This window comes from Crinia signifera, chromosome 2, assembly GCF_055691185.1.
Source record: "Crinia signifera chromosome 2, ASM5569118v1, whole genome shotgun sequence".
Classification (NCBI taxonomy): Eukaryota; Metazoa; Chordata; class Amphibia; order Anura; family Myobatrachidae; genus Crinia; species Crinia signifera.
Genome location: NC_139218.1, coordinates 88,364,382 through 88,390,244, shown reverse-complemented (window position 1 = coordinate 88,390,244; position 25,863 = coordinate 88,364,382). Strand labels below are relative to the sequence as shown.

The 25,863-nt window shown below is 45.9% G+C and overlaps 1 protein-coding gene across 4 annotated transcripts in view; it reads right to left on the bottom strand.

Moving 5' to 3' along the window:
* The window catches only part of CSF2RA (colony stimulating factor 2 receptor subunit alpha), a 210,865-nt gene that overhangs the window by 112,264 nt on the left and 72,738 nt on the right, over positions 1-25,863 (bottom strand). Inside the window, exons 1-2 of one of the 4 annotated variants that reach the window (XM_083172530.1) lie at positions 24,871-25,241; positions 6,423-6,539 (exon numbers count right to left, since the gene is read on the bottom strand). The exons of 1 other annotated variant lie outside the window; for it this stretch is intronic. In XM_083172530.1, the coding sequence (XP_083028656.1) occupies positions 6,423-6,507 (85 nt within the window). In that variant the 5' untranslated portion in view covers positions 6,508-6,539; positions 24,871-25,241. Of the gene's footprint in view, positions 1-6,422; positions 6,540-24,870; positions 25,242-25,863 lie in introns of those variants that run through there. 2 more of the 4 variants (XM_083172531.1, XM_083172534.1) reach the window with 2 other exon arrangements.

The window sequence follows — 25,863 nt, the reverse complement described above, 5'->3', positions numbered from 1 at the left end:
CCTTCTCCAATCTCTGGGCATCTGGTCTACTCCAGCTCCCCCTGTGCACCATAGCAGAGTCCTCAGCTCCCATTACCTGGCATTGGGTCTTTTCTTCTCTCTCCTTGGTGCCAGTTCTAATCCTCTACCAACTCCCGAGAGCCGGGACCGCCTCACACTCTTCCAGACAAGGTCCACTTCCTACCTGGTGCTGGTTCTCCTCCTCCTGCTCATGGTGCCAGGTCTAATCCTCCAGCTCCAGGGCACAGGAACGTCCACACATTCTGCCCGGCAACAGGTCCACTGTACTTCCTACCTGGCGCCGGGTCTCCTCCTCCCCAGAGTTCCTAGCTCCCGCTACCTGGCGCCAGAATAATTTTGAAAAATAGAAAGAGGAAAAAAAAGGGTGCAGGGGATTACTTTGGGGCCCCCGTGCCTCCAAGCCCCACAGCAGTTGCATCCCCTGCATGCCACTGTCTCCACACACAGCTCGAAAAAAGATGAGTTCCATAGACTTTATTGAGAATCTCTGTATACGGATTATGGAAAATGTTCTATAAAATGCAGTGGGGCCATATGGATCCCTAAAACCTGTATTTTTTTGTGTGTGCCATCTGAAACTTTATAATATACCTTTAAACACATCGCATATCACATTTTCTCATGAGTACTACAAGGGGTTGTATGCAATACTGTGAGTGGCTGTTTGTTTTGATGATTTCCATCTATACTACATGCTACCACTATATAGATACCTTGATACATTTGATATGACCCGCTTTTCTGAGTTGGTGTATGCATCCCCTTTGCTGTCATAGGGTAAAGTAGCCAGACATTTGTTTACCCTTAACAAGAACCGTGATATAAAAATATTTTATATCCAATGGGTGCTCTGATATAGAGTCGCAGTACCAAGCTGCTGTTACTAGATAGGAGGGAGGTCACTTCCAATAGGTACTAGCATAAAAACAAGGTTGTGACCGCCCTAGAAATTCTTGTTTATTTGTCTCGATACATAAAAAAGCATACTGTATATGGTTTATGAAAACAAAAATTCATGTATATTCATCATGTATATTCTGCCCCCCTGCCTGCCACCTTCCCTCACTGAACGAATGCCTTGGCAATTGTGAAACTTGCCAAAGGCGTTTGCTCAAGGGTTTGCACAAGCGCATATTTGTGTTTACGTATGTGCAGACCCCCACCATTGGCTGAATTCTTCTGATTCACCCCCTAAGTGTATGCTTCAGGCTTGATAAAGCAATAGTTTTTTTTTTATGTGGTGAATATATATATATATATATATATATATATATATATATATATATATATATCTCCTATATATTTGGCTACATCTGTCACTCAAAGTGGGTGTCTGTGTCTATAACGCTCTGTTCCTGGACTTTCCTCTTAATGTGTGATTGCCTTCATCTGTGCTGAACACCTTTCTGAGAAATTAACCTGTTTAAAACAGGTGATGGCAATCATACATTAAGGGGAAGTCTAGAAACAGAGCATTGTGTCCCTCCTGGAGAGGGTCATGTTGGGAGGTATGTGACAGAGAACCAGCCCAGTGAGCCCACAGACAGTGCCAGACACCCACTGCCTTCCCATGTTGCCCAGCACTGCTACTCCACAGCCACCAGGTGAGCGCCCCCCTCCCGCGATTTGCGGCAAAACCTCCCCCCCCGCGCGCCCCCCCCCCTCCCGCGATTCGCGGCAAAAACACCCGCTCCCCCGCGACCCCCCCTACTGCGATTTGCGGCAAAAACACCCCCGCGACCCCCCCTCCCGCGATTCGCAGCAAAAACACCCCCGCGACCCCCCCTCCCGCGATTCGCTGCAAAAAGAACCCCCCCACGACCCCTCCCGCAATTCGCGGCATAACCACCACCCCGCGACCCCCCCCTCCCGCGAATCGCGGCAAACCCTCCCCCGTGACACCCCCCCCCACCGATTCGCGGAAAAAACACCCCCCCCCGCGACCTCCCTCCCGCGATTCGCGGCAATAAGAAAAACCCACGCGACCCCCCCTTGCACGATTGGCGGCACCCCCCCTGCTACCCCCCCTCCTGCGATTCGCGCCCCCCCCCCCCCCCGCAATTCGCAGCAGCCCCAGGATTAAATGGCACATGCAAAACACTGACATGGCTATGGTCGACAATGAAAAAGGTTGACATGAGTTTTTGAAGATTTAGTTTTAATTTTTTAAATTTTTCCATATTCATTGTCATGTGTCGACATGGACACCAATGAAGTGGCACACTTATGTCAACATTTACATGTGTTGACCTTTCTGTGTTGATTTTTTCTTGTGGCGATTCGCGTCACACCCCCCCGCAACCCCCCCTCCCATGATTCGCGGCACCCCCCGTGACCCCCACCTCCCGCAATTCGCGGCAACCCCCCACCGGAACCCCTGTGAACCCCGCCCTCCCACGATTCGCGGCACCCACCCCCGCGACCCCCCCTGTGATTCGCGGCAGCTCCAGAATTAAATTGCACATGGAAAACACTGACATGGCTATGTTCGACAACGAAAAAGGTTGACATGAGTTTTTGAAGTTTTTTTGTCATTTTTTGAATATTTTCATATTCATTCTCATGTGTCGACATGGACACCAATGAAGTGCCTCACTTATGTCAACATTTACATGTGTTGACCTTTCTGTGTTGATTTTTTTCTTGTGGCGATTCGCGTCACACCCCCCGCAACCCCCCCTCCGGCGATTCGCGGCACCCCCCTGCGACCCCCCCCCCTCCCGCAATTCGCGGCAACCCCCCAACGGAACCCCCATGAACCCCGCTCGCCCGCGATTCGCGGCACCCACCCCCCGCAACCCCCCCTCCCGCAAATCGCGGCACCCCCCGTGATTTTTTGAAGATTTAGTTTTAATTTTTTAAATTTTTCCATATTCATTGTCATGTGTCGACATGGACACCAATGAAGTGGCACACTTATGTCAACATTTACATGTGTTGACCTTTCTGTGTTGATTTTTTCTTGTGGCGATTCGCGTCACGTCCCCCGCAACCCCCCCCAGCGATTCGTGGCACCCCCCGTGACCCCCCACCTCCCGCAATTCGCGGCAACCCCCCACCGGAACCCCTGTGAACCCCGCCCTCCCGCGATTCGCGGCACCCAACCCCGCGACCCCCCCCCTCCCGCAATTCGCGGCACCCCCCGTGATTCGCGCCAACTCCAGAATTAAATTGCACATGGAAAACACTGACATGGCTATGTTCGACAACGAAAAAGGTTGACATGAGTTTTTGAAGTTTTTTTGTAATTTTTTGAATATTTTCATATTCATTCTCATGTGTCGACATGGACACCAATGAAGTGCCACACTTATGTCAACATTTACATGTGTTGACCTTTCTGTGTTGATTTTTTCTTGTGGCGATTTGCGTCACACCCCCCCCCACAACCCCCACTCCACGGCACACACACACACACCTCCCCCGCGATTCTCGGCACCCCACCCCGTGACCCCCCCTCCCGTGATTCACGGCACACCCCCGCGACCCCCCCTCCCATGATTTGCCGCAACCCCCGCCCTGTAACCCCCCCTCCCGCGATTCGCGGCACCCACCCCCGCGACCCCCCCTCCCGCAATTCGCGGCACCCCCCCGCGATTCGCGGCAGCTCCAGAATTAAATTGCACATGGAAAACACTGACATGGCTATGGTCGACAATGAAAAAGGTTGACATGAGTTTTTGAAGTTTTTTTTTCATTTTTTGAATGTTTTCATATTCATTCTCATGTGTCGACATGGAAACCAATGAAGTGCCACACTTATGTCAACATTTACATGTGTTGACCTTTCTTTGTTGATTTTTTCTTGTGGCGATTCGCGTCACACCCCCCCCCACCCCCGCAACCCCCACTCCCGCGATTCACGGCACACACACACCCCCCCGCGATTCTCGGCACCCCACCCCGTGACCCCCCCTCCCGTGATTCGCCGCAACCCCCGCCCCCGTAACCCCCCTCCCGCGATTTGCGGCAACCCACCCCGCAACCCCCCTCCCACGATTCTCTGCAATCCCTTTCCTCCCGCGATTCGCAGCATCCACCCCCCCACAACCCCCCCTCCTGCAATTCGCGGCACCCCCCGCGACCCCCCCTCCTGCAATTCGCGGCACCCTCCGCGACCCCCCCTCCCACGATTCGCGGACAGCCAAGTTGCAATACAGGGCATCTTTCATACAATTCTAACCATATTTCTCATATACAAACGTTCACAAATTAAGGGGGCGCAGCCCCTTACGACGGTGTGAAGAGCGCCCGTAGGGCGCGATGAATCACCTAGTATATATATATATATATATATATATATGCATTTATCTTTGAATATTTAAAAATATTAAATATGGCATTGTTAATAATATTTATTGTACACACTAACGAAAAAGGGAACTTCTTAGCGATATCCTTTACAGGACCACTAGGCAGATTTAGGCATTTGCTTGTGGGCGAAGGCCACTGGAGGGCGGTACAGAGTTCTGAAGATACAGGAAAGCACTGGTGCGTGGCAAGTGAGGAGAACGGAAAGGTAAGGTCTCCTGAGTCCCTCACACTTCCAGCACCCGGCCAAATGGAACAGGTCAACGGTGACTGCACAACCCCAAACAGTGACCTGCCACTACTTGTGCCCACACCCCCCTGCAACAGGTCAGCAGTGGCCGCACACAAACCCAGCCACCCACCAGCATGGAGCAGGGCAGCTGCAACCGCGGGTAACGCCTGCTTCCCCAGTGGTTGAAGTCAGCGGCAGCAGTGTCGGCAGCAGTGGCAGCAGCCGTCCCCCCTTCCCACTCCTGGAGCATGTAAGTGGATACCCCCCCCCCCCCTGGAGCTTTATAACGGAGGAAGCCCCCACCCCCACGCAAAACTATCTGTGCCTGGGGCGCCAAGATGCCTACCAACGGCCCTGATCCCTTACTTCTTTCTCATCTAGTGTGTATGGGGCTAAAGAGCAGGGCTTAGGTGATATGAGGTGGTTGAACTCATATCTCCTGACACTGATCCCCCCCTCTCCCCCATTAGATGAGCTCAGGCCAGTGTCAGTAGTGACCCTTATTCACATTATATCACTCAGTAGTGTCCTTTATTCATGTTATGCTACAAAGTAGTACTCCTTATAGATGTATGTGACAAAGTAGTGTTTCCAATACACAATGCCCACAGAAAAAGTGCCCCTTACACATAGGGCCTTATTCGAGTTCACTCTTTCTGACAAAATCCTTCTTAGATGGACAAAACCATGTGCACTGCAGGGGGGGGGGCAGATGTAACATGTGCAGATAGAAATAGATTTGGTGAGTTATTTTGTTTCTGTGCAGGGTAAATACTGGCTGCTTTATTTTTACAGTGCAATATAGATCTCACTTTGAAGTAAAATCCCACCCAAATCGAATTCTCTATGCACAAGTTACATCTGGCCTACCTGCAGTGCACATGGTTTTGTCCATCTAAAAAGGATTTTGTCAGAAAGAGTGAGCCCGAATAAGGCCCATAATGCCCACAGCAATACTACCTTGTGATGACAGGTTTACATTGTTTTTCTAAAATATACTACAAATATTTTAGTACCATCTGTATAGGAAACTTCATTGAAGAATACATGTTTCCAATTTGTAACTTAATAAGGTACTTGTGTATTATCACGGCGCCCCCGATATTAAGTCGTACGACTTTTAATCGCATCGCATAGCATGCCATACACCCGATGCACACCGATGCGATGCGATTTAAAATTGTATAAGCCCCCTATACGATTTTAAATTGTATAAGCACCCTGATGGGTGCTTACAATGTTAAATGCACCCCCACGCCACCCCCAGTATGAACCCCAACAGGAAAATTGGCAAGCGCAGCGAGCACGCGAGGGGCGGTGGTACGCGTCCTCCGACCTTTTCATACCCCCACTATCCACGTCGGCGTGGAGTTGATTTTATATAGTCTGGCGAGCGCAGCGAGCCACCGATCCCGAAGCGTGGTGAGCTTATTACTTTACATGTATTCCGTGTCCCCTCGCAGGGCTCGCTGCGTTCGCCAATTTTCGGGTTGGCGTTCATACTGGGGGTGGCGTGGGGGTGCATTTAACATTGTAATAAAATCAACTCCACGCCGACGTGGATAGTGGGGGTATGAAAAGTTCGGAGGAAGCGTACCGCTGCGCTCGCCATGCTTCGGGTTCACGTTCATAGTGGGGGTGGCGTGGGGGTGCATTTAACATTGTAAGCCCCCATTAGGGTGCTTATACAATTTAAAACTGCATCGCATTGTATGGCATTGTATGCCATATACAATGGTATACAATTTTTAATTCAATCACGTCGCATCGCATCGCATACCATCGCATGCCTTATGGTCTGCGATGAGATGGGCGCCGTGCTAGTACACAAGTACCCTTAATAATAATCACAGCTTACCTTGAGAAATCATTGATACTTTGCTTAGTAATTGAAGAGAAAACCATAGAATAGGAACGCATACTAGATAAGAGGAGTGCACCATGGTCTGTTAAGACTTCTAATTTCATGTAAGATCTACAACAGAAAATAGTTGTAAAGTTTAGACCATATGCAGCATGAGTTGGTTATTCTAGATATGATCTTTTATTTTAAAATAAATCATGATTTATTGTTTTTTCACAAAGAGTAAAAGATGTGACATTAAAGATATTGACCAACATTCCAACATTAAAAATATAATGCAAGAAGGACCCTGAAACCTTTATTGTTCAGCAGTCATTAATTGAACCCAATTGTGTACAGTCATAGGGCGGTATTCAATGAGCCTGATTCGCCAGGTTTTTATGGCGAATTTGTGCTGTTTGGCGAATTTCTGTCAAAAACGGTGAATCACCCTATTCAATGACCACATGGCGAAAACATTTCAAGGTTTTTTTCGCCATGATTCACCGAGTAGCAATCGCTATCTTTTTATGGTGAAGTGGAATGTGAACTTTTAAAATAAAGTGTTTTGTTTTTTACATTTGGTGTCAAAAAATCATGAATTTTATTCTGAGGAGGGGCATGCTATTTTTATTCATGTGCTGTAAGCACATGAATATATATTTAATTTTAAAAATAATATTTTTTTTTTAATTTTTTTTTTACACAGCATCCAGCAGGTGGCGCCAGAGCGGAGCCGCTCATTACATATTCATATATTCACTGCACGATGATTACTAGAGACAGGATTATATGCAACATAAAAAGCTTGAAATATGCATGCAAATATGCATGAAAAATACTTAAAATATGCATGAAAAGTGTTAAAATATGCTACATTAAATAATAAAAAAGTAATTTTTTACTTATTTATTTAAAAATCAGCATACAATTAGTTGCAAATAAACCTCAAAAATAGGCCCACAGCATCTGCAGATGTCTAGTGCTGTACACAGGATTTTCTTTCTTCCTGGCTGCTACAGCAGACTGCAGCGTTCAAAGCTCTTGTTGCATCAACTACACAGGCTCTCATCTCCAGCGCCGATGGATCAAATGTCAGCATAGCATGTGAGGGCGGTGCAGTTGATGGCTTCCTCCCTGCGCCGCATGCTCACTGTGACACGGCATTTCCTCCGCGCCGCGTGATGTCACAACCCTTCTGCCTGCCTCCTATGCTGCAGAAGTCTGTCTCTTGGTGTAAAGTCCCAGGCCAGGGGCAGGCAAAGGTTCAGGAGCTTCGTAATGGCATCCGCCCGACTGACTTTTATCAAGATGGATTGGCAGCCTAGAGCAGTGTCAGACATATCATACATCCAAGGTTCCCCACACTGCACACATATTGCCCCAGCCTGCACACTTTACCACTTCCTGGCCAGCAGCAGCAGGGCAAAGCAGTGCTGTGACTCGCGGGCGGAAAGGGGGCAGGGCCTTAAATATGCACCATCACTTGATTTTAGGTAAAATATGCAATAACCAGTGAGAATGGGCAAAATATGCAAATGCATATGCAAATATGCAAATGCATATAATCCTGTCTCTAATCATTACCATCGTGTGTAGTGAATATACGCTCGCCTGCTGGCACCCCCTGGGGGGGCAGCCTGTGCTGCCTGGCACCCGGGGAGCACACCTAACCCCCCACAAAGGTCTGGGCTAGGCAGAGAGACTGCCATCTCTCTGCCTGGCACCGTCCTGAGGCTCCCTGCGGCAATCGCCGCAGGAGCTCATATTCGCCAGTCAGGGGCTTGCTGCCCCTGACTCGTTGAATACCGGAGCCCGCCGGCTCCGGAACGTGGCGAATGTGCAGCGAATCCAAAAAAGGATTCGCTGCACCTCGCAGGTATTCACATTGAATACCGCCCATTAGGTCTACAAGCATTAGGTGGACAAGCATTAGGTCGACACCACTAGGTCGACATGCATGACGGTCGACATGATTGAAGGTCAACATGGGTTAGGTCAACAGGGTCATTAGGTCGACAAGGTCATTAGGTTGACATGCATTAGGTTGACATGGGGGAGGTCGACAGTCAAAGGGTCGACAGTCAAAGGGTCAACATGGGTTTTTTCACTGGTCTTTTTAGGATTTTATATTCTAGAAGAAAATCGTCACCATTGGTTAGGATGTTCCTCTGTGATTGCTGCCTGAGTAAGTGTGACCTTGCTTTTGGGATGCAGTCCTTGGCCTCACCATGCACCAGAAATGGGGTGATACAGTATTCCGGTTCATACTGGTGAAGTTTCAGTGAGATATGACTTATGGTTATTATGGCGTACCACTGACAGCCAGTTAGCTACAATTCTGCAGCCTTCTAATGATGCTACAGTCAGAGGAGATAAGAAAATTATTTATATTTTTGCCTCAACTTAATCGGAACAATTCATAAATAAAGTAACTAACAAAAAATGTATCATAACTTTGTATTTGAGGACTTTTGATATATTTGTGACTATGTATTGGTTTCTAAGGAATGCATTGCCACAAGATATTTTAAATTATTACCACTTGCGTTTAGTTGTATGTTACAGAATAGAATCTTCCAGAGGTTAGCAATGTTCTTTGATGACATACAGAGGGAGCAGCTCTCATTAGATTCTATTGCCAATCGCCGCCTTTTGCCATCCGCCATAAGGGGGCACGCGCACGTGCCCTGTTCTGATGTATCGACTCTCTGCCAGCCTGCACTAGCTCAGGGAATCTGGTGATTCCCTGAGCTGGCTGAGAGGTGCTCCATCTGTATATGTTTATACTTCAAATGAAAGAATAATTTGTTGTCATTTGTTCTTAATGTTCAAAACAATGCAGTAATTTCAGTAAAATAAGTGTCTTAAGGCCCATACACACTAGAAGAATATCTTTCCAATCTGGCTTTTTGGAATGAAAATCTGGAAATTTTTGGGAGCAAATGACAATTGGTCATTTGCTCCTTAACATACAGACAAAAATTGGTCCTACAGACAAATTAGTTAAATGAATTTATGCAGGTTTAGGCAGCTACCTATGGGTGCCAGACCTAAGGGGATGGTCAGCTGTCATTGGCTGATGCCCTGGGGCTGGCCGGCCTATGCCAGATGTGTATGGTGCCGTCACGGGTAAGGTTGCCATCAAAATCTGCCCCTCCTGCTGACGCCTACCTGTTAGCCTCCTCCTGCCCATTATCCCCCTGCTTCCACCTGCCCGTTATGCTACTGCAGCTTTTTGATTGTGCAAATACGAATTAGCCTTGAAAGTTTCGAGGCACAAAGCCCCTTCATCTGATGAAGGGGCTTTGTGCCTCGAAACGTTATTAAATTTTGCACATCCACCACATCACTGGCTTTTGGTGTTAGTCTCCGAGTGCCGCTCTTTACAGTTCTGTTACCTATCAGACGCAAATTCCAGGGAAGGCACCGGTGCAAGTAACCCCACAGGGGGGGGGGGGGGGGGGAGTGCCAGGGATCTCCAGAGTGTACACATGTGTATATATATATATATATATATATATATATACACACACACAGTGGGAGCAAAAAATTATTTGGGCAGCCACCGATGAAGATGAGAGAGGTCTGTAACATAGGAACACTTCAACTGTGAGAGACAGAATGTGGGAACAAAACCAGGAAATCACATTGTATGATTTTTTAACAATTTATTTGTATATTCATGCGGAAAATAAATATTTGCACAATCAAAAAGTTAAACTCAATACTTTGTAATATAATCTGGGTTGGCAATCACAGAGGTCACATGTTTCTGTAGTTCTTGATCAGGTTTGCACACACTGTAGCAGGTATTTTGGCCCAATCTTCCATGCAGATCTTCTCTAGTCTGTCATGATCTGGGGCTGTCACATTGTACTTTAACACATACTTTCAACTCCCTCTACAGATTTTCAATTGGGTTGAGGTCTGGAGACTGGTTAGGCCACACCAGGACCTTGAAATGCATCTTACTGAGCCACTCGTTAGTTGCCCGCCCATTGTGTTTGGGATCACTGGAAGACCCAGCCACATTCCATCTTCACTGCACTTACTGTGGGAAGGAGGTTGTTGGCCATAATCTCATGATACATGGCCCAATTCATCCTCTTAATATGGATCAGTCGTCCTGTCATCTTGCAGAAAAGCAGACCCAAAGCATGATTTTTCCACCCCCATGCTTCACATTGGGCAGCCTCCCTCCATCCTTTGGAGACCAGCAGCTACCTATATCAACACTAGAAAGCGCCATCCCTCCACCCATGGTTTCATTCGCAGTGGGTATGGTGTTTTTGGGATGCCACTCATCATTCTTCTCCCTCCAAACATGGCAAGAGGACTTTATACCAAAAAGTTCTATTTTGCTCTCATGTGACCACATGATTTCTCACCGTTTTCAAGACCATTGATACCCCATGAAGTGAGATCATGCATGGAGGCCCAGGTTGAGGGAGATTGTCAGTGATCTTGTATTTATTTAATTTTTTAATAATTGCGCCAACAGTTGATCTCTTCTCATCAAGCTGCTTGCAAATTGTCGAGTAGCTCATCCCAGCCTTGTGCAGCTCTACAATTTTGTCCCTGGTGTGCTTTGACACCTCTCTGGTCTTGGCCATGGTGGAGAGGTCGTGGAAAGGAATGAGTGAGTGCGATAGCGCTCAGAGGTAATCAAATATAAGAATAATTTTAACCATATAATGATATAGTCAATATAGTACCATACAAAACCCTATACATTACACATCTGAGGTCAACAGGTAAGTAAGTATTCGGTGGGATGGATGGTCCAACTTCATCGAGTTCTCCCCTTATTCTGTGTGAGGGGAGATATAATAATAGGCAGCATAGTGCAGGTCAATCGAGTAAAAAAGGTTTTAATAAAGACAGCACACTTACAAAGTGGTGACTTGTCATAAAAGCATGTAACAGAGTGTTCCCGGCAAACAGCAGGCATACAGGTGTCTGTGTGAAGTCCTCTAGTCTGGGTCCGTGTCCGGAAAGCAAGGGGGGCTCAGTCCATGGTACTCCACTGCCACGATTCTTTAACCAGGAGCCACACTGTCCAGATACACGCATGGTGGAGAGGTCGCAATCTGATGGTTTGATGGTGTGGAAAGGTGTCTTTTATACAGATAACCAGTTCAAACCGCTGCCATTACTACAGGAGGTAACGAGTGGAGGATAGAAGAACTTCTTAAAGAAGAAGTAATAGGTCTGTGAGAGCCAGAACACTTGCTGGTTGGTAGGTATCCAAATATTTTTTTTCCACAAGAATATACAAATAAATAGTTAAAAAATCATACAATGTTATTTTCTGGGTTTTTTCCACATCCTGTCTCTCATGTGGAGACCTTCACATACCACCAGTACCTGTGTACCTACAGATGGAGCACCTCTCATTATTGCTTCCAGGGCTTCATGGTGAAGGTTTTGGCGATCCTCTTTTCTTCTTGCTCTCCCATCTGTCAAGGGGTGTGGATGCTCACCATGCAATTCAAATTGCCACTGCTGGGTGGCTAATGCTCCACCAATCTTACGGTGGATTGATATACTGTATGGATGGAAACCCGCCATTCGCCGAGCGCGCTTACATGTATACTACAGTATGAGACGCTTGTGCATCTTATCCCCGTGAACATCGCTCCAACTCTTCTGGACAATACAAGCAAATGGGCTGTGTAGTGTCACAGCCCCATAGGCAAATAGAAACCTTCACGTTCACATAGCCAATGCTGAATATATTGATCACATGAACATTGGGGCATTAAAGTAGTGGAGAACATTGGGACAGTAAAGTAATGTAATAAAACAGAGAACATTGGGAGTGTCTTAGACGCTCCCGTGACTCAGGTTTCTCCAACAGCGCTATTTTCTTTTTTCTTATTTATTTTTGAAAGTTATATTTAATAAAACTAGACATACTGTACATAAAAGAACCTATTTCCATAAAAACTTTTGGTACTTGTTTCCTAGCACGGCGCCCATCGCATACCATATGCGATGGTATGCGATGCGATATTCGGGTAAATGACCCGGAATGTACAATTAAATATCGCATAGCATTGCATGCCAACAAATGGCATGCGATGCAATTTTTAATTGTACAAGCACCCTGTGATGCGATGCAATGTACTTCGATGGAAATCGGGGGTGCCGTGCTAGGAAACAAGTACAAAACTTTTTGTGCAATTCCATGTGCAGGAACCACAGCATGGGCTTTAGTACTGTATTACGCATTTTCCACATGGTGTTTGTACAACTTATGCTCCTTCCTTGAGCCAGATGATCTGAATCAGCCTCAAGCATTGCATTACAGTATCAGTGAAAAGTCTTCCAGGGAGGGGGAGACTTTTGCTCCAACAGCGCTACGGCTGCCTCTGAATAGGAGCACTCTACAAACTATACACATCACCAGGTGGCAGAGGGTAGTGGATAACTGCGCCACTCTGCATGCTGGAATCCTGTGTTCGACTACAGTGTCAAATTTATTTTTATTGGAGTTAACTGGGTACACTGCACTTACCTTGTTTGACAATAGGGTCATAGGTGTTGCTCTACTAATAAGGGTATCACAAACCCTTTTGGGTCATTCTGTTTAAATGGTTGGTAAGTATGAGCGTTGCCTGATTTGGAGTGCTTGTGCAGTGGTGAGGAGGTTGTTATGTAAGGAGAAAAAAGGGACTGTTTCTTAGGACGCATGCTTAAACAGATTATTAAAACATAACTTTTAATAGGATTAATTAAAATTCCCTTCGAATATACTCAGAGAAATAACAGTGATATAAATAAGTTGAAATCACAAAAACACACAGAACGTACGCACATACATTGTGCTCGAATTTAATAAAGAATTATCGAGCAGTGAGCGACATGCTGTCCAATCCCCCCCATTCCAGCGCTACATAAGGACATAGAAAAACCATACGCAATTACACCAGTGTGAATGGAGCCCGGCATCAGCATAATTCCGCGAGAGCCAGAACCCGGAAATCACACAGCAGTTGCTGACAACCAGAGTGACAGACGGAGGACCTAGGACCCATGCGGGGCTGAGACCAAACACAGAGCACGGGCAGATCGTGCACAGCTTACAGACTACAAACTAGAGATGGGCAAAACAGGTCACTAGCGAGAGCTGGGATCCAGCAGATCAGTGAAAAGATCCATATCTTTTAGGTTCGACGGTTCACTTTGAAAGAAGGTGTAATTTGTTAAAAACGAAGCATACTTTGTTTTACAATCATTTATTCCCATTATTTTTAACTTAAAAAAAAAAAAAAACATTGAGCTGAACAAATAAGAACATACATAACCGTGTAAAACACTGATTGATGGCTGGGTGCAGAATCGCCATCGAATGGCAACCATCGAAGGCGTCTGCACCAATGGCCATCCCTAGCAGCAGCAGCGTTATTATTCTTTCTTTTACTTGCAGTAGCAGCACTGAACTCAGTCTCCGGAGTCAGTACATCTCAGCTGCCACAGGTGGCAGTGCTGAGATCAGGCAAATGCATTGTAATCAAAAACTAAACTGAAAGTAAAAGAATGACGGATCACCTTTTTGGGATCGGCGGCTCAGTCGTCCTTGAATGGGATCCGTCTCAAAGATTCGCTTAATTCGCGAACGACCCATCTCTACTACAAACCGTGAGTCATCCTAATAACTGCACACAGCATTTGCCCAGCGGGAAGTCGCAGGAAGATTCCAGTGACAGTAGTTGATTGATACATTTAGGAGGCCACTCAAGGAGAGGACAGAGGGTGAAAGCATACCCTTTAAGCATACCTAGGCCTCAATAAGAGACCTACGGGAGCTTAAAGGAGTCTTTCTAGGGCCCCCTGAACTCCGTTTGGGAATCTCTCATAAATGATACTTGTTTGGAAAATTCCCATGCTACTGGGGACCCCATATAGGTGTATGAAAACACCATTTAAGACCGCACAAGGTATTAAAGCAGACCCAACACACAAGCAGATATTGTGTGCATTCCCAACATTCAGTTCCCCACTGAACTTGATGGGGGAAACAAAACTCCAACCCTTCCAACACTGCTAATTAATAAACACAAACCTTGTGACCAAATTCATCTCCATTTTTTTATTAACCACATACAGATTTCACCTGTATCTTTTCAGCTCTTTCTCTTAACTTTTCACCACTTCACAAGCACTCAAACTCAGGCAGCGCTCATTCTTACCAACCATTTAAACATTTATTTTTATTGAAATATTTTTGAAAGTTATATTTAATAAAACTAGACATACTCTACATAAGAGAACCTGTTTCCATAAAATCTTTTTTGTGCGATTCCTGAGTATTATGCATTTTGCACATGATGTTTGTACAACTTATGCTCCTTCCTTGAGCCAGATGAACTGAATTAGCCTCATGCATTGAATTACAGTATCATTCAGGGAGTGGGGAGAGGAAGCGGGGGTTGACTTGAGCTAAATACATTACCTCCAACACTAATCCACAGTGGGAGTGCCTGAGACGTGAAGTGACATCTGGTGGATGATTACTGATATTGCGCTCATCCAGTAACGCCACTGCCAATCGTCAAGCTGTTAATATGTATTGAACGCCTTGCACCGAGATCCGCCACGGCGGACTGGCGGTACAATAGTAGGATACATGAGAGGCGCTCCATCTGTATGACGAAAATTACTGACCTCTCTAAGTGGGTCAACTAGCACAATTGGTGGCTGTCCAAATACTTTTTTGCCCCACTGTATGTGTGTGTATATATATATATATATATATATATATATATATATATATAATCCTCCTCAAAGTGGATATTAATGTGTACGAATGGGTTGGGTAGATTTGCAGCTATTCGCTGATTGACATCATTTTTGCAAGCCATCTGCAGATTTGTGCAGGGCAGCTTCTCATTCTGGCAGGGCGGCAGTTATCTGATCGTAAGGCTCTGCAATTTTGCAGAGCAAAGATCAAATCTGAATAACCTCAACTGATACAATTTTAATTTAAACAGTAAACACCCACACACTTCTGCTGTAATCTAATCAGTATGGATATGCATTATGTGGAAGAAAGGTAGGTCACTGAAAGTGGCCTGAGGGGCGCCTGAGCGGAGTTGTTTTGCTGGAGCTGCGGTCTCAGGACTTGGGAAGTCTGACCCAAGAAAAATGGTACACTGGAAAGAAGGGGATTTGAGACCGCGCTCACTAAAAAGCATGCAACAGGTGTAGTTAAGACATTTATTTAAAGAAGATACATATAAAACTGTATAATAAAATATCAATTAAAAAGATTGGGGGTATCACAAGTAAGTACAGAGAGCAGGGATAGTCACCCACAGTTCAGCCATAGTAGTGTCCTGTGTCCGTTCCTATGTTGCCTCCAGATAATCGTCCTTTATAGGAATGCCAATTGCAAAAGATTTGTACTGGGAGAAATATTGGTCTCCAAACCAGGGAGCTCCTGATGTTGTGGGGTGCTCTACCTGGTGGGCTTGATGGTATTGCCACTTAATTCCTTAGTGGGAGAGATGTTGATCTCCTGACCAGGGAGCTCCTGATGGAGTGAGGTGGACCCCAACTCTCCATCCAACTACAGGCCCATCTCCCTCCTCCCTTTTGCCTCCAAACTCCTAGAACGTCTGACCTATAATCGTCTCCTAAGCCACCTTACTGCTAACTCCATTCTAGACCCCCTCCAATCCGGGTTCCGCCCTTTACATTCCACTGAAACTGCCCTGACCAAAGTCACTAACGATCTACTATCGGCTAAATCCAAAGGCCTCTTCTCTATCCTCATCCAGCTTGATCTGTCGGCTGCCTTTGACACTGTTGACCACCCTCTCCTGCTCAACACCCTCCGCTCCTTTGGCATCACTGGCACGGTCTTCTCCTGGTTCACCTCATACCTCTCCGATCGCACCTTCTCCGTCTCCACTCCGAGCTCCTCCTCTCCTACTACCCCCCAGCCAGTCGGTGTTCCCCAAGGGTCAGTCCTTGGCCCTCTCCTCTTCTCCCTCTACACCACCTCTCTGGGCACCCTCATCAGCTCCTATGGTTTTCATTACCACCTTTATGCTGATGATACCCTAATCTATCTCTCCTCCCCCGACTTATCCCCATCACTCCTGTCCAAGGTCTCCGAATGCCTCACGGCCATCTCAGCCTGGATGACCCAACGCTTCCTGAAACTAAACATGGCTAAAACTGAACTTCTAATCTTCCATCCCCCGAACATCCCCTCTTCTCCCACTATCTCCATCAGCATTGGTGAAACCGAGATCACGTCCACCGACCAAACGCGCTGCCTCGGTGTCATCATTGACTCCTCCCTCTCTTTCACCCCCCACATTCGTGCTCTCTCACAGTCTTGCCGCTTTCACCTACGCAACATATCACGCATCAGACCATTCCTCTCCAGTGACGCGACCAAAATTCTCATTCACTCTCTTGTCATCTCCCGCCTTGACTACTGCAACATCCTTCTCTCTGGGCTACCTCTCACCCGCCTCGCACCTCTCCAATCCATTCTTAACGCTGCTGCTAGGCTCATCTTCCTCTCCCGCCGCTCTACCTCCGCCTCCCCCCTCTGTTTATCTCTTCACTGGCTCCCCATTCCTTTCCGAGTTCTCTTTAAACTCCTCACCACCACCTACAAGGCTCTCTCCTCCTCCACAGCTCCCTACCTCTCTTCACTGATCTCTATCCACACTCCCTCCCGTCCTCTTCGCTCCATCGCTGACCGCCGACTGACCTCTCACCTAATCACCTCCTCCCACTCCCGTGTCCAAGATTTCTCTCGCGCTGCCCCCCTGCACTGGAACAACCTCCCGCCACCCATCAGGCTATCTGATTCCCTTACCTCCTTCAAGCGCTCCCTCAAAACCCACTTTTTTCGACTAGCCTATCCCTCCTCCTAACCTCTTTTGATCCTCCTATCCTGCCTCCATTCCCCTCCGTTCCTACTTATCCTATTGTATTTCGTTCGTCCACCCACCTATTTTAGTATGTTAACTCTTATGAGCAGGGCCCTCCTTCCTCACGTACTCACCCTACCTCATTACCTCACCTGTGCTCCTGTCCTGTTCTTCCCTTCCTCTACTTCATCTTCAGTCTCCTTGACAATTTTGACACCTACTTCTGAACTGATGCTGATTTTAGTTCTACCAGCTATACCCCTATTTATACTGTATCTTTCAACACACCCTGTACGTTACCTTGTAATTTTTTTTTTTTTTTGTTTGCTATGTATGGCGCTGCGGACACTTTGCGGCGCCTTATAAATAAACGTACTACTACTACTACTCTACCTGGTGGGCTTGATGGTAATGCCACTTCGTGATCACCTTGACAAAGCTTACTGCGAAACGCGTTAGTGAAGGGGAGCAGGGACACCCCTACTTTACAGACGCCCCACGTTCTCATCATCCTGAAACCGGACCAGCCTCCAGAATGAATCCTCTCCCAGGAACCAAGTGGCATTACCATCAAGCCCACCAGGTAGAGCACCTCGCTCCATCAGGAGCGCCCTGGTCAGGAGATCAACATCTCTCCCACTAAGGAATTAAGTGGCAATACCATCAAGCCCACCAGGTAGAGCACCTCTCAACATCAGGAGCTCCCTGGTTTGAAGACCAATATTTCTCCCAGTACAAATCTTTTGCAATTGGCATTCCTATAAAGGACGATTATCTGGAGGCAACATAGGAACGGACACAGGACATATCACCCACGGCTGAACTGTGGGTGACTATCCCTGCTCTCTGTACTTACTTGTGATACCCCCAATCTTTTTAATTGAGATTTTATCATACAGTTTTATATGTATCTTCTTTAAATAAATGTTTTAACTACACCTGTTGCATGCTTTTTAGCGAGCGCGGTCTCAAATCCCCTTCTTTCCAGTGGATATGCATTATGACTACAGTAAGATTTATTTCCTTAAGAATAAACTAAAACAATTTTTTTTAAATGTCAATATGACAGCTGCTCTTCTTTCACCAATCTGAGCCCCCACAATTATTCTTTGATTTATTAATTTCAATGACAGTGACTTGCTATGTACAATGAGACCTCTTCAGCGATGACTCAATAAAGCCGTATGGCAAAATGGGCATTTCTGTGAACCACCACAAAACTAAATGTCTTCTCTGCAAATGTTATATAATAATAAAATGATTATGTGAACATTGTATTAGCTTTCATAGAAAATCCTCTAATGGCTTGCTATCAGTAGCTCCTTCCAATGGCGTAACTATAAATTTTGCTCCTCCAAGCCAAAATAGTTTCAGGCACCCCTCCCCCACACATTACACCACACACCGTAATCCCACTTGCACTCCCATGTCATTTTAGTGCTGTTTATACATAAGACCTCCAGTAGTGCCATTTATATAGAGAATACCCCTAGTAGTGCCATTTACACACAGAATGTTCCCACTAGAGAAGGGGGTGAGAGATAGTGTCAGGAATAGAGAGGGGGCGAGAGAAGGGGTGAGAGAGAGACAGTGTCAGGGAGAGGGGGTAGGAGGGAAGAGAGAGAAGGGGGAGAGAGATGGTGTCAAGGACAAACAGAAAGAGAGGGTAAAAGAGAAAGGGGGATGAAAGGGGAGAGTAATCAGGAGATGGGTCCGGTGGATAGAGGTGTGAGGAGAGAGTGAGCAGCAGAGGGGAACCTGTGTCACAGGTGGAGTAGGAGGGTGTAGCAGATAAGGAGATAAGAAAGTGAAAGCTGCAAGATACTAAAATAAAGAAGTCACTGCATACAGAGCCTACCCTGATATGTGACTGCTGTGGCTCTGCCGTGCTGGACATGCTGAGTGGATGCCTCTGGGAACTGGTGGCTGGAGGAGCATCCAGTGTCAGTTCAGCAGCTCACAAACCACTAGAGTCCAGCCTATGTAGCTGCCAGCACGCTGCTGGAAGAGCATGGTGAGTGATGTGTGATGCCCCCTACCCCCCGTACTGAAGTGTGTCACTGCACTGCGTAATTTCCTTAACTGTGCATGGGGAGGTGGGAGGATTGCTATAGCAACCGCTATCCTAAGCTGCTAGGGAGGGTGGCACTGGTGGGAAAGCAGTTAGAGTGCAGGGGGAGGAGCAAGGGATTCTGGCAGTTCCTCTGCATCTGGTGTCCCTGCAGCAGCCAGCGATTCTATTTTTTCTCAGCGCTCACCTAGACCCTGATGGTGATGGCTTCTCCAAGCCACCGCAGGGTCTGCTGCACTGTAGTTATACCACTGGCTCCTTTCTAGCTTAGCAGAAGTGTTGCTGCAATTTACCATTTGGATACAATATATTATTTTATTTATTTATTAACAGTTTCTTATATAGTGCACACATATTCCACAGTGCTTTGTCAGGACAGGTGTATACGGAACCCTGTTGCAGAACTCTACTGTCCTGGTGGCCTCTTGCAGGCTAAGACTTCACCTCTAACAGCCTCTTTCGAAGGGGTAAATTAAGTTCACCCAAACCCCGGTGCCGACATGACTTTTGGGTGAAAAGGCTGCTGCAGAAGCTAGAGAGCCACAAGTTGGGATAAACAGGCTTTGAGTACACACACCTTCCAAATGTGAGTTAAACCCACCAATGCAACAATGCATAAGATGTTACCTGGGATAAAATCCCAACTGACTGAACGTGTAACAATACACAAGCTGACACACAAAATACTAAGAGACCCTTTGGCCTGTAGGAGAGATCGGTAAAACTCTGCACAGATATACTGAGAATGACTATCAAATGCAACAATGCAGGGGTATGACACCAGTAGAAGTATATTAAACAGAGGCTGCTAACCCCTGACTTATCTGAGATAGTTAACAACAGTCCAGTACAGGAGTAGAACAAGTCAAGCTGATGGACCCCAATATCCAGACTATCCCAATAAATATCAGAGCCTGGATTACTGGTAAACAATAAATAATAACAGGAAAAGTACCAAACATAAACAAGCTATGGCTCATATCAGTGCCCAACCCCCCCCCCCCCTTTGTTGGTGGCCACAGGGCACTACAAAACAGAAAAAAATTCAAACAAGACTGGGCAAAAGTCAGCAATGCTTCTTTTTTTTCTTCTTTTTCCCTTGAATACATCCAAAGACACTAGAATGGATCAGAATTTCCGTCTTGGATAACACTTCCTTATGGAAACAAACACCTGGGATGAATGGTATTTCATTTTCCTCAGCATCATCACTGGAATCTGAATCTGGATTTAATGCCAAGACTGGTTTCCTGCCCCTAGGGGCTGAAACTTCAAGACACTGATTGCAAGAAGAAGGCAGGATAGCACATCCCACTGTCAATACAACGGGATGAGATCTTTGTGCTGACTTGATAATATTCTTCTGTGGACTACCAGCAGGTGACTTAGAACTAGAACTATATCTCGTTATGACAGCATCACTGAATGCCTGGACATCCTTTAGAATGGGATCTTTATTACTAATTAAGTTGGAAGCCCATTACAAAGCCTTTCCTCAAAAAGAATATATCAAGTAAAGCACCATATTCTCAGAGGTGATGTCCTTGAATGGTCTAAACTGCATAATGGTGACATAGTATTTAATGAGTGCAAAATATTGGTCTAAGTCCATATCAAAGACAATAGATGTAGAGATATCTTCTAAGGAGTCAGAATCAGTTTTATTCCCTTCTGACTGTCTGGAGTCCGCTGCTGGGATGGCACACTTCACACTCCCTTCTGGGGAAATGGCCTTAGGGACTTCCTCTGCAACAATGAGCTCAAGAACCTTTCCTGAATGAATGCCATCAATGGCCCCTTCTGGGGCAGCGGCCCTCAAGAACCACTCAGGGGCAGTGGCCCTCTGGAGCCTTTTTGGAGTTGTGGCCCTCTGTGGCCCTCTTAAATGTACGGCACTAGTGACTTTTTCTGGGTACACAGAAACAGATGATTTTCTTTGGGGTACAGAAACAGATGCCCCTTCTTGGGGTACAGAAACAGATGCCCCTCCTTGGGGTACAGACACAGACACCCTCATGTGACTGGACACTCTAAGCCTCTTCCTGGGGCTGTGGCTTTCAGGACCCCCTCAGGGGTAGTGGCATTTGAGTCTCTTTCCGGGAATATGGCTTCTGGGATCTCCTCAAGGACTGTGCCTCTCAAGTTCCCTCCCGGGACTACGACTTCTGGAACTATGCCATTGGACAAAGCATCAATCTCGCTTCCTAGAAACAGACCTTCAGGCATGGCAACGGTCTCCCCTGCTGGAGTCAGACCATCAGTCATATCATCGGACCCCCCTGCTGGGGCCAGACCTTCGGTCATAACATCAGTTCCCACGCGATATATATATATATATATATATATATATATATATAACATGTTGGGCTGGCTGTTTAAAAAAATTACATAGGGCAAGCTGGCTAGGATGGGCAGGGCGGCTGGCAGCAGGAGACTGAGAGGAGGCAGCCGAAGGCCATTTACACCAGGCACAGCGGTCCGATGGTGACACCAGAGGTAGGGGGGCAGCGGGCCTGCAGAGCAGATACTCGCGAGATGATTACAGTGGCTGCGGTGAATGGGCAATATATGGGGGGCTGGACCAAAGGCTTTTTAAGACACTGGAAAAGATACTGGAAAAGCCGACTCACAACCCCAGTCAGCTTCACCGCATCCGTCCTCTTACGAGCACAGACTTTTTTGAGTGGCCACTCCCCCTTTGTGAGATGCGTCCATTTCTTTGGTACACACAGAAATACACCATGGATTGAATACTAATTCCCCTCACATTTTACATACTCCCACCTCAAATTTTCTACTTTGACTACTAGGTCCATTCATATATTAGTTGCTGGATCTTCTCCCTCACTCTGATTTTGCAGTCTTTTACCCTTCTAAATACTTCAATCTGTAGGTAAAGTCTGCCTCTCATCACTCATCATGTCATTGTTTTTTTAAAATATTGTGCTTACATGAGTTTGCACCTGGAAAAGTGACTACTCTATCAAAATATCAATTTATGGGGGAGGGCGCCCCTAGGCACTACAGTCATTTCCGCCACCCCCTTCCCCAATTATATTAATTATTATTGTAATTATAAGCCCTCATTTAATTTTGGCAATTGAATATAATAAAAAAAGCCACTGACTTTATATTTACTAACTAGATATATTTACTAAGTAGAATAGCTACTTAGTTAACAGTGGCAGTATGCGCATGCCCTATCCATTTACACTCTATTCAAGATGGCATTTGTTTTAGTACAATGGAAATATTTTGCTGTCCAAGTGCCACCCCAAACAAGTGCCGCCCCTAGGCACTTGCCTAATGGGAAATGTGGCACTGTAAAATATGCAGGTAAATGCGCAGTACATTACATTTTTACAAAAAGAAAATGATCAAAATATATCTAATTATGAATAAACTGTTATTAAAAAATTATTGTAATATTTTGAAAAAATAAATTTTGCCTTTTAATTGCCTTATTGAATCTTTGCCTCTTGAAGGTCCTACCTCAGTGGTTCCCAACTAAAGGGAATACATTGGACGATGTGTACCAAGCATGTCATCGCAGCTGACGCGGCCCCAGCATTGCCAAGTACATACACATGTGCCAATGCAGTGATGGGGACGAAGATTTTGCATTCGGCAGCATGGCGTTCAGATTGAGCTGCATGCAAGTCCAATCTAAAGATGCAAGAAATGACTCAAGGGAGTGTGTGATAGTGTACCAAGCTTTCACTTACCTGCTGATAAAGATGCTGCAAGATTGCTGTATTTATGAATTCATTGTTCACATATTATAATAATTAAAATAATGAATAAATGATTGCTGACAAAGGATTAACTATACAATTAAAATAGTTTTCATATGACGGCATCTCTTAAACTCTTATTATTAGGTCGACACCACTAGGTCGACATGACTGAAGGTAAACTTGCAGGAAGGTCGACTTGGGTTAGGTCGACAGGGTCATAAGGTTGCCATGCATTAAGTCGGCATGGGGTTTTTATTTTTTTTTGTCCCGAATGTTAACACAGTCAACATGGACACTGAAACGTAGCACCGCATCCCCTCGCATGGCTCACTGCACTCACTATTTTATTCTCCCACCATGCCCTAGTGGATGGTAAGGCATGAAATACCACCTGTCGGCACATGATGGCTCAAAAGAAAGTGAAAAAACCCATGTCGACCTTTTGACTGTCGACCTTCCCCATGTCGACCTAATGATTGTTGACCTAATGACCCTGTTGACCTATCCCATGTTGACCTTCCTGCATGTCGACCTTCTGTCATGTCAATCTTCAAGCATGTCGACCTAGTGCTGTCAACCTAATGCTTGTAGACCAAGTGACTGTATCCCATGAGCACTGACATTAATGTTGTTTAAAAGCACTTACTAGTGCAGTGATGGCTAACCTTGATACTCCAGCTGTTGTTGAACTACACATCCCAGCATGCCCTGCATCAGTTTTAGCATGGCCAAATAGTAAAACTGTAGCAGGGCATGCTGTGATGTGTATAGGGTGGCCAATCCTGGGATTGGGATCGGCGGGATCCTGGGATTTGGCCCCCAAAACGCAGAGATTTCAATCCCGGGATTGGAGTTTCCCGTCTAATGTAGGGCAGCGCTGCCTGGCTTCTCCCTTACCCGGCAGTGCAGCACTGCGCAGCGTGACTAAGTCAGAGGTCACGCTGCGCAGGGCAAAGCCACACATCCCGCCTCAGCCGTCTGCCCGCCCACCCAGCCTTCCCGGCTCCCAGTCCACCCAGCCACCCCGCCATAGGAGACGGCCTACCAACCCGGCAAGCCAGCAGCCCTCCCACTTGTCCACTCAGCAACCCGGCTCCCGGCTGCACACTCCGCAAATGTAAGTAAATATGCGGGCGGCCAGGGTGTTTTTTATTATTAGGGAAGCCAATCCCGGGATCCTGGGAATTCCGGGAATCCCGGGATTGAGCATTTTTCAGTCCCGAATTGGCATCCCTAGATGTGTAGTTCAACAACAGCTGGAGTGTCAAGGTTAGCCATCACAGTACTAGTGTATTTCACAAATCAATTAATATACCAATAATATATATGCAACATGAATGTATGTGACATCATGGACTGTATTGAATTGATGATCAGGTTTGCATGTCTAATTTTGTATAGTGAAATACAGCACCAATAGCATTTAAAAAATATATATATATCCATACTGTAAATGTCAATTATATTTTCAAATAAATATAACTTGTGGATTGTAGAATGTATAAAACAGATGTTTTTGGAGTACAACACCTTAGTATTCTAAAGAATCATCCTCATACAGAACTTCTCCCTAACTTAAGAATGACTACAAAATTTATTTTTCTTTTTTAAAAGCAGTCATGCGATTGTTATACAGAATACTAGATCTCACTTCCTGATGCCTAACTTTCATCGCAGCTACTGTATGTTTACTGATCTTGGCCTGTTTTTACTGTTACTGTAAATGTTACAAACAACATTATTAATGTTCTTACCTTATTAATGTTCCAGATTATTTCTTGCAGATCTTGCTGTATTGAAAACCACAGCTGCTCAATATTGCTCAGTCAAAGTAAAGACTTGTTTGTGCAATTGCTTAATGTGCTTAACTGACAAAAATGGATCCTATTAGAGCAGTGATATATATCTCAGAAAGGAGGAGATTCAGCACCGGAGGACATAGAAGTCATACAGTATTTCAGCTTGTGTTTTCACGTTATCTGTTCTTGTGCTTGTTGAGTGTTGCTGTAATCACTTTAACAGGAACCACGTTTAAGTATATATTATTTCACTGGTGTTTAACCCCTTTTCTTCTTGAATGTTTTTGTGCTTTTATGTCTAGAGCTGGATACACACCTAAAAATGTATCTATCCAATTTGTCTGTTTGGAACAAAAACTTGCAATGTATGGGAGCGAATAAAAATTAACCATTTATTTAATTTAATTTATTTAATTATTAGCAGTTTCTTATATAGTCCAGCATTCCGGGCAGCTCCATTAGCAAATGGGAACACCATACCTCCCAACACTCACGATTTCAGCGGGACAGTCCCGATTACCGGGTCCTGTCCCGCTGTCCCACCCGCGGCCGGAGGTGTCCCGCTGCGAGGGGGGGCAGTTTGGAGCCCCCCCAATTTGACAGAATAGACGCTGTGCGCATGCGCACAGCGTCTATTCCCGGCCGAAAATGGGGACGCAGCTCTATTGCATAAGCCACGCCCCCTTTTTGGACGCTAGTGTCCCTATTTCTGCAGCTACAAAGTTTTGAGGTATGCAACACCCAGCATTTCATGGGCATTCCCATAAGAATGCTGGGTGTTCTAATGCTAATGAGGCCGTGACACAAGTGGGGGGCGGGCAGCTAACATCACCTGATGTTAGCAGCCCGCCCATTTCCTCCCCAACATGCATGTATTTGCTCAGAGCTACCTTACATATGCGTGCAACTTCCATACCTTTCGAAGGTCGGTGACCATCAAAAGATGTG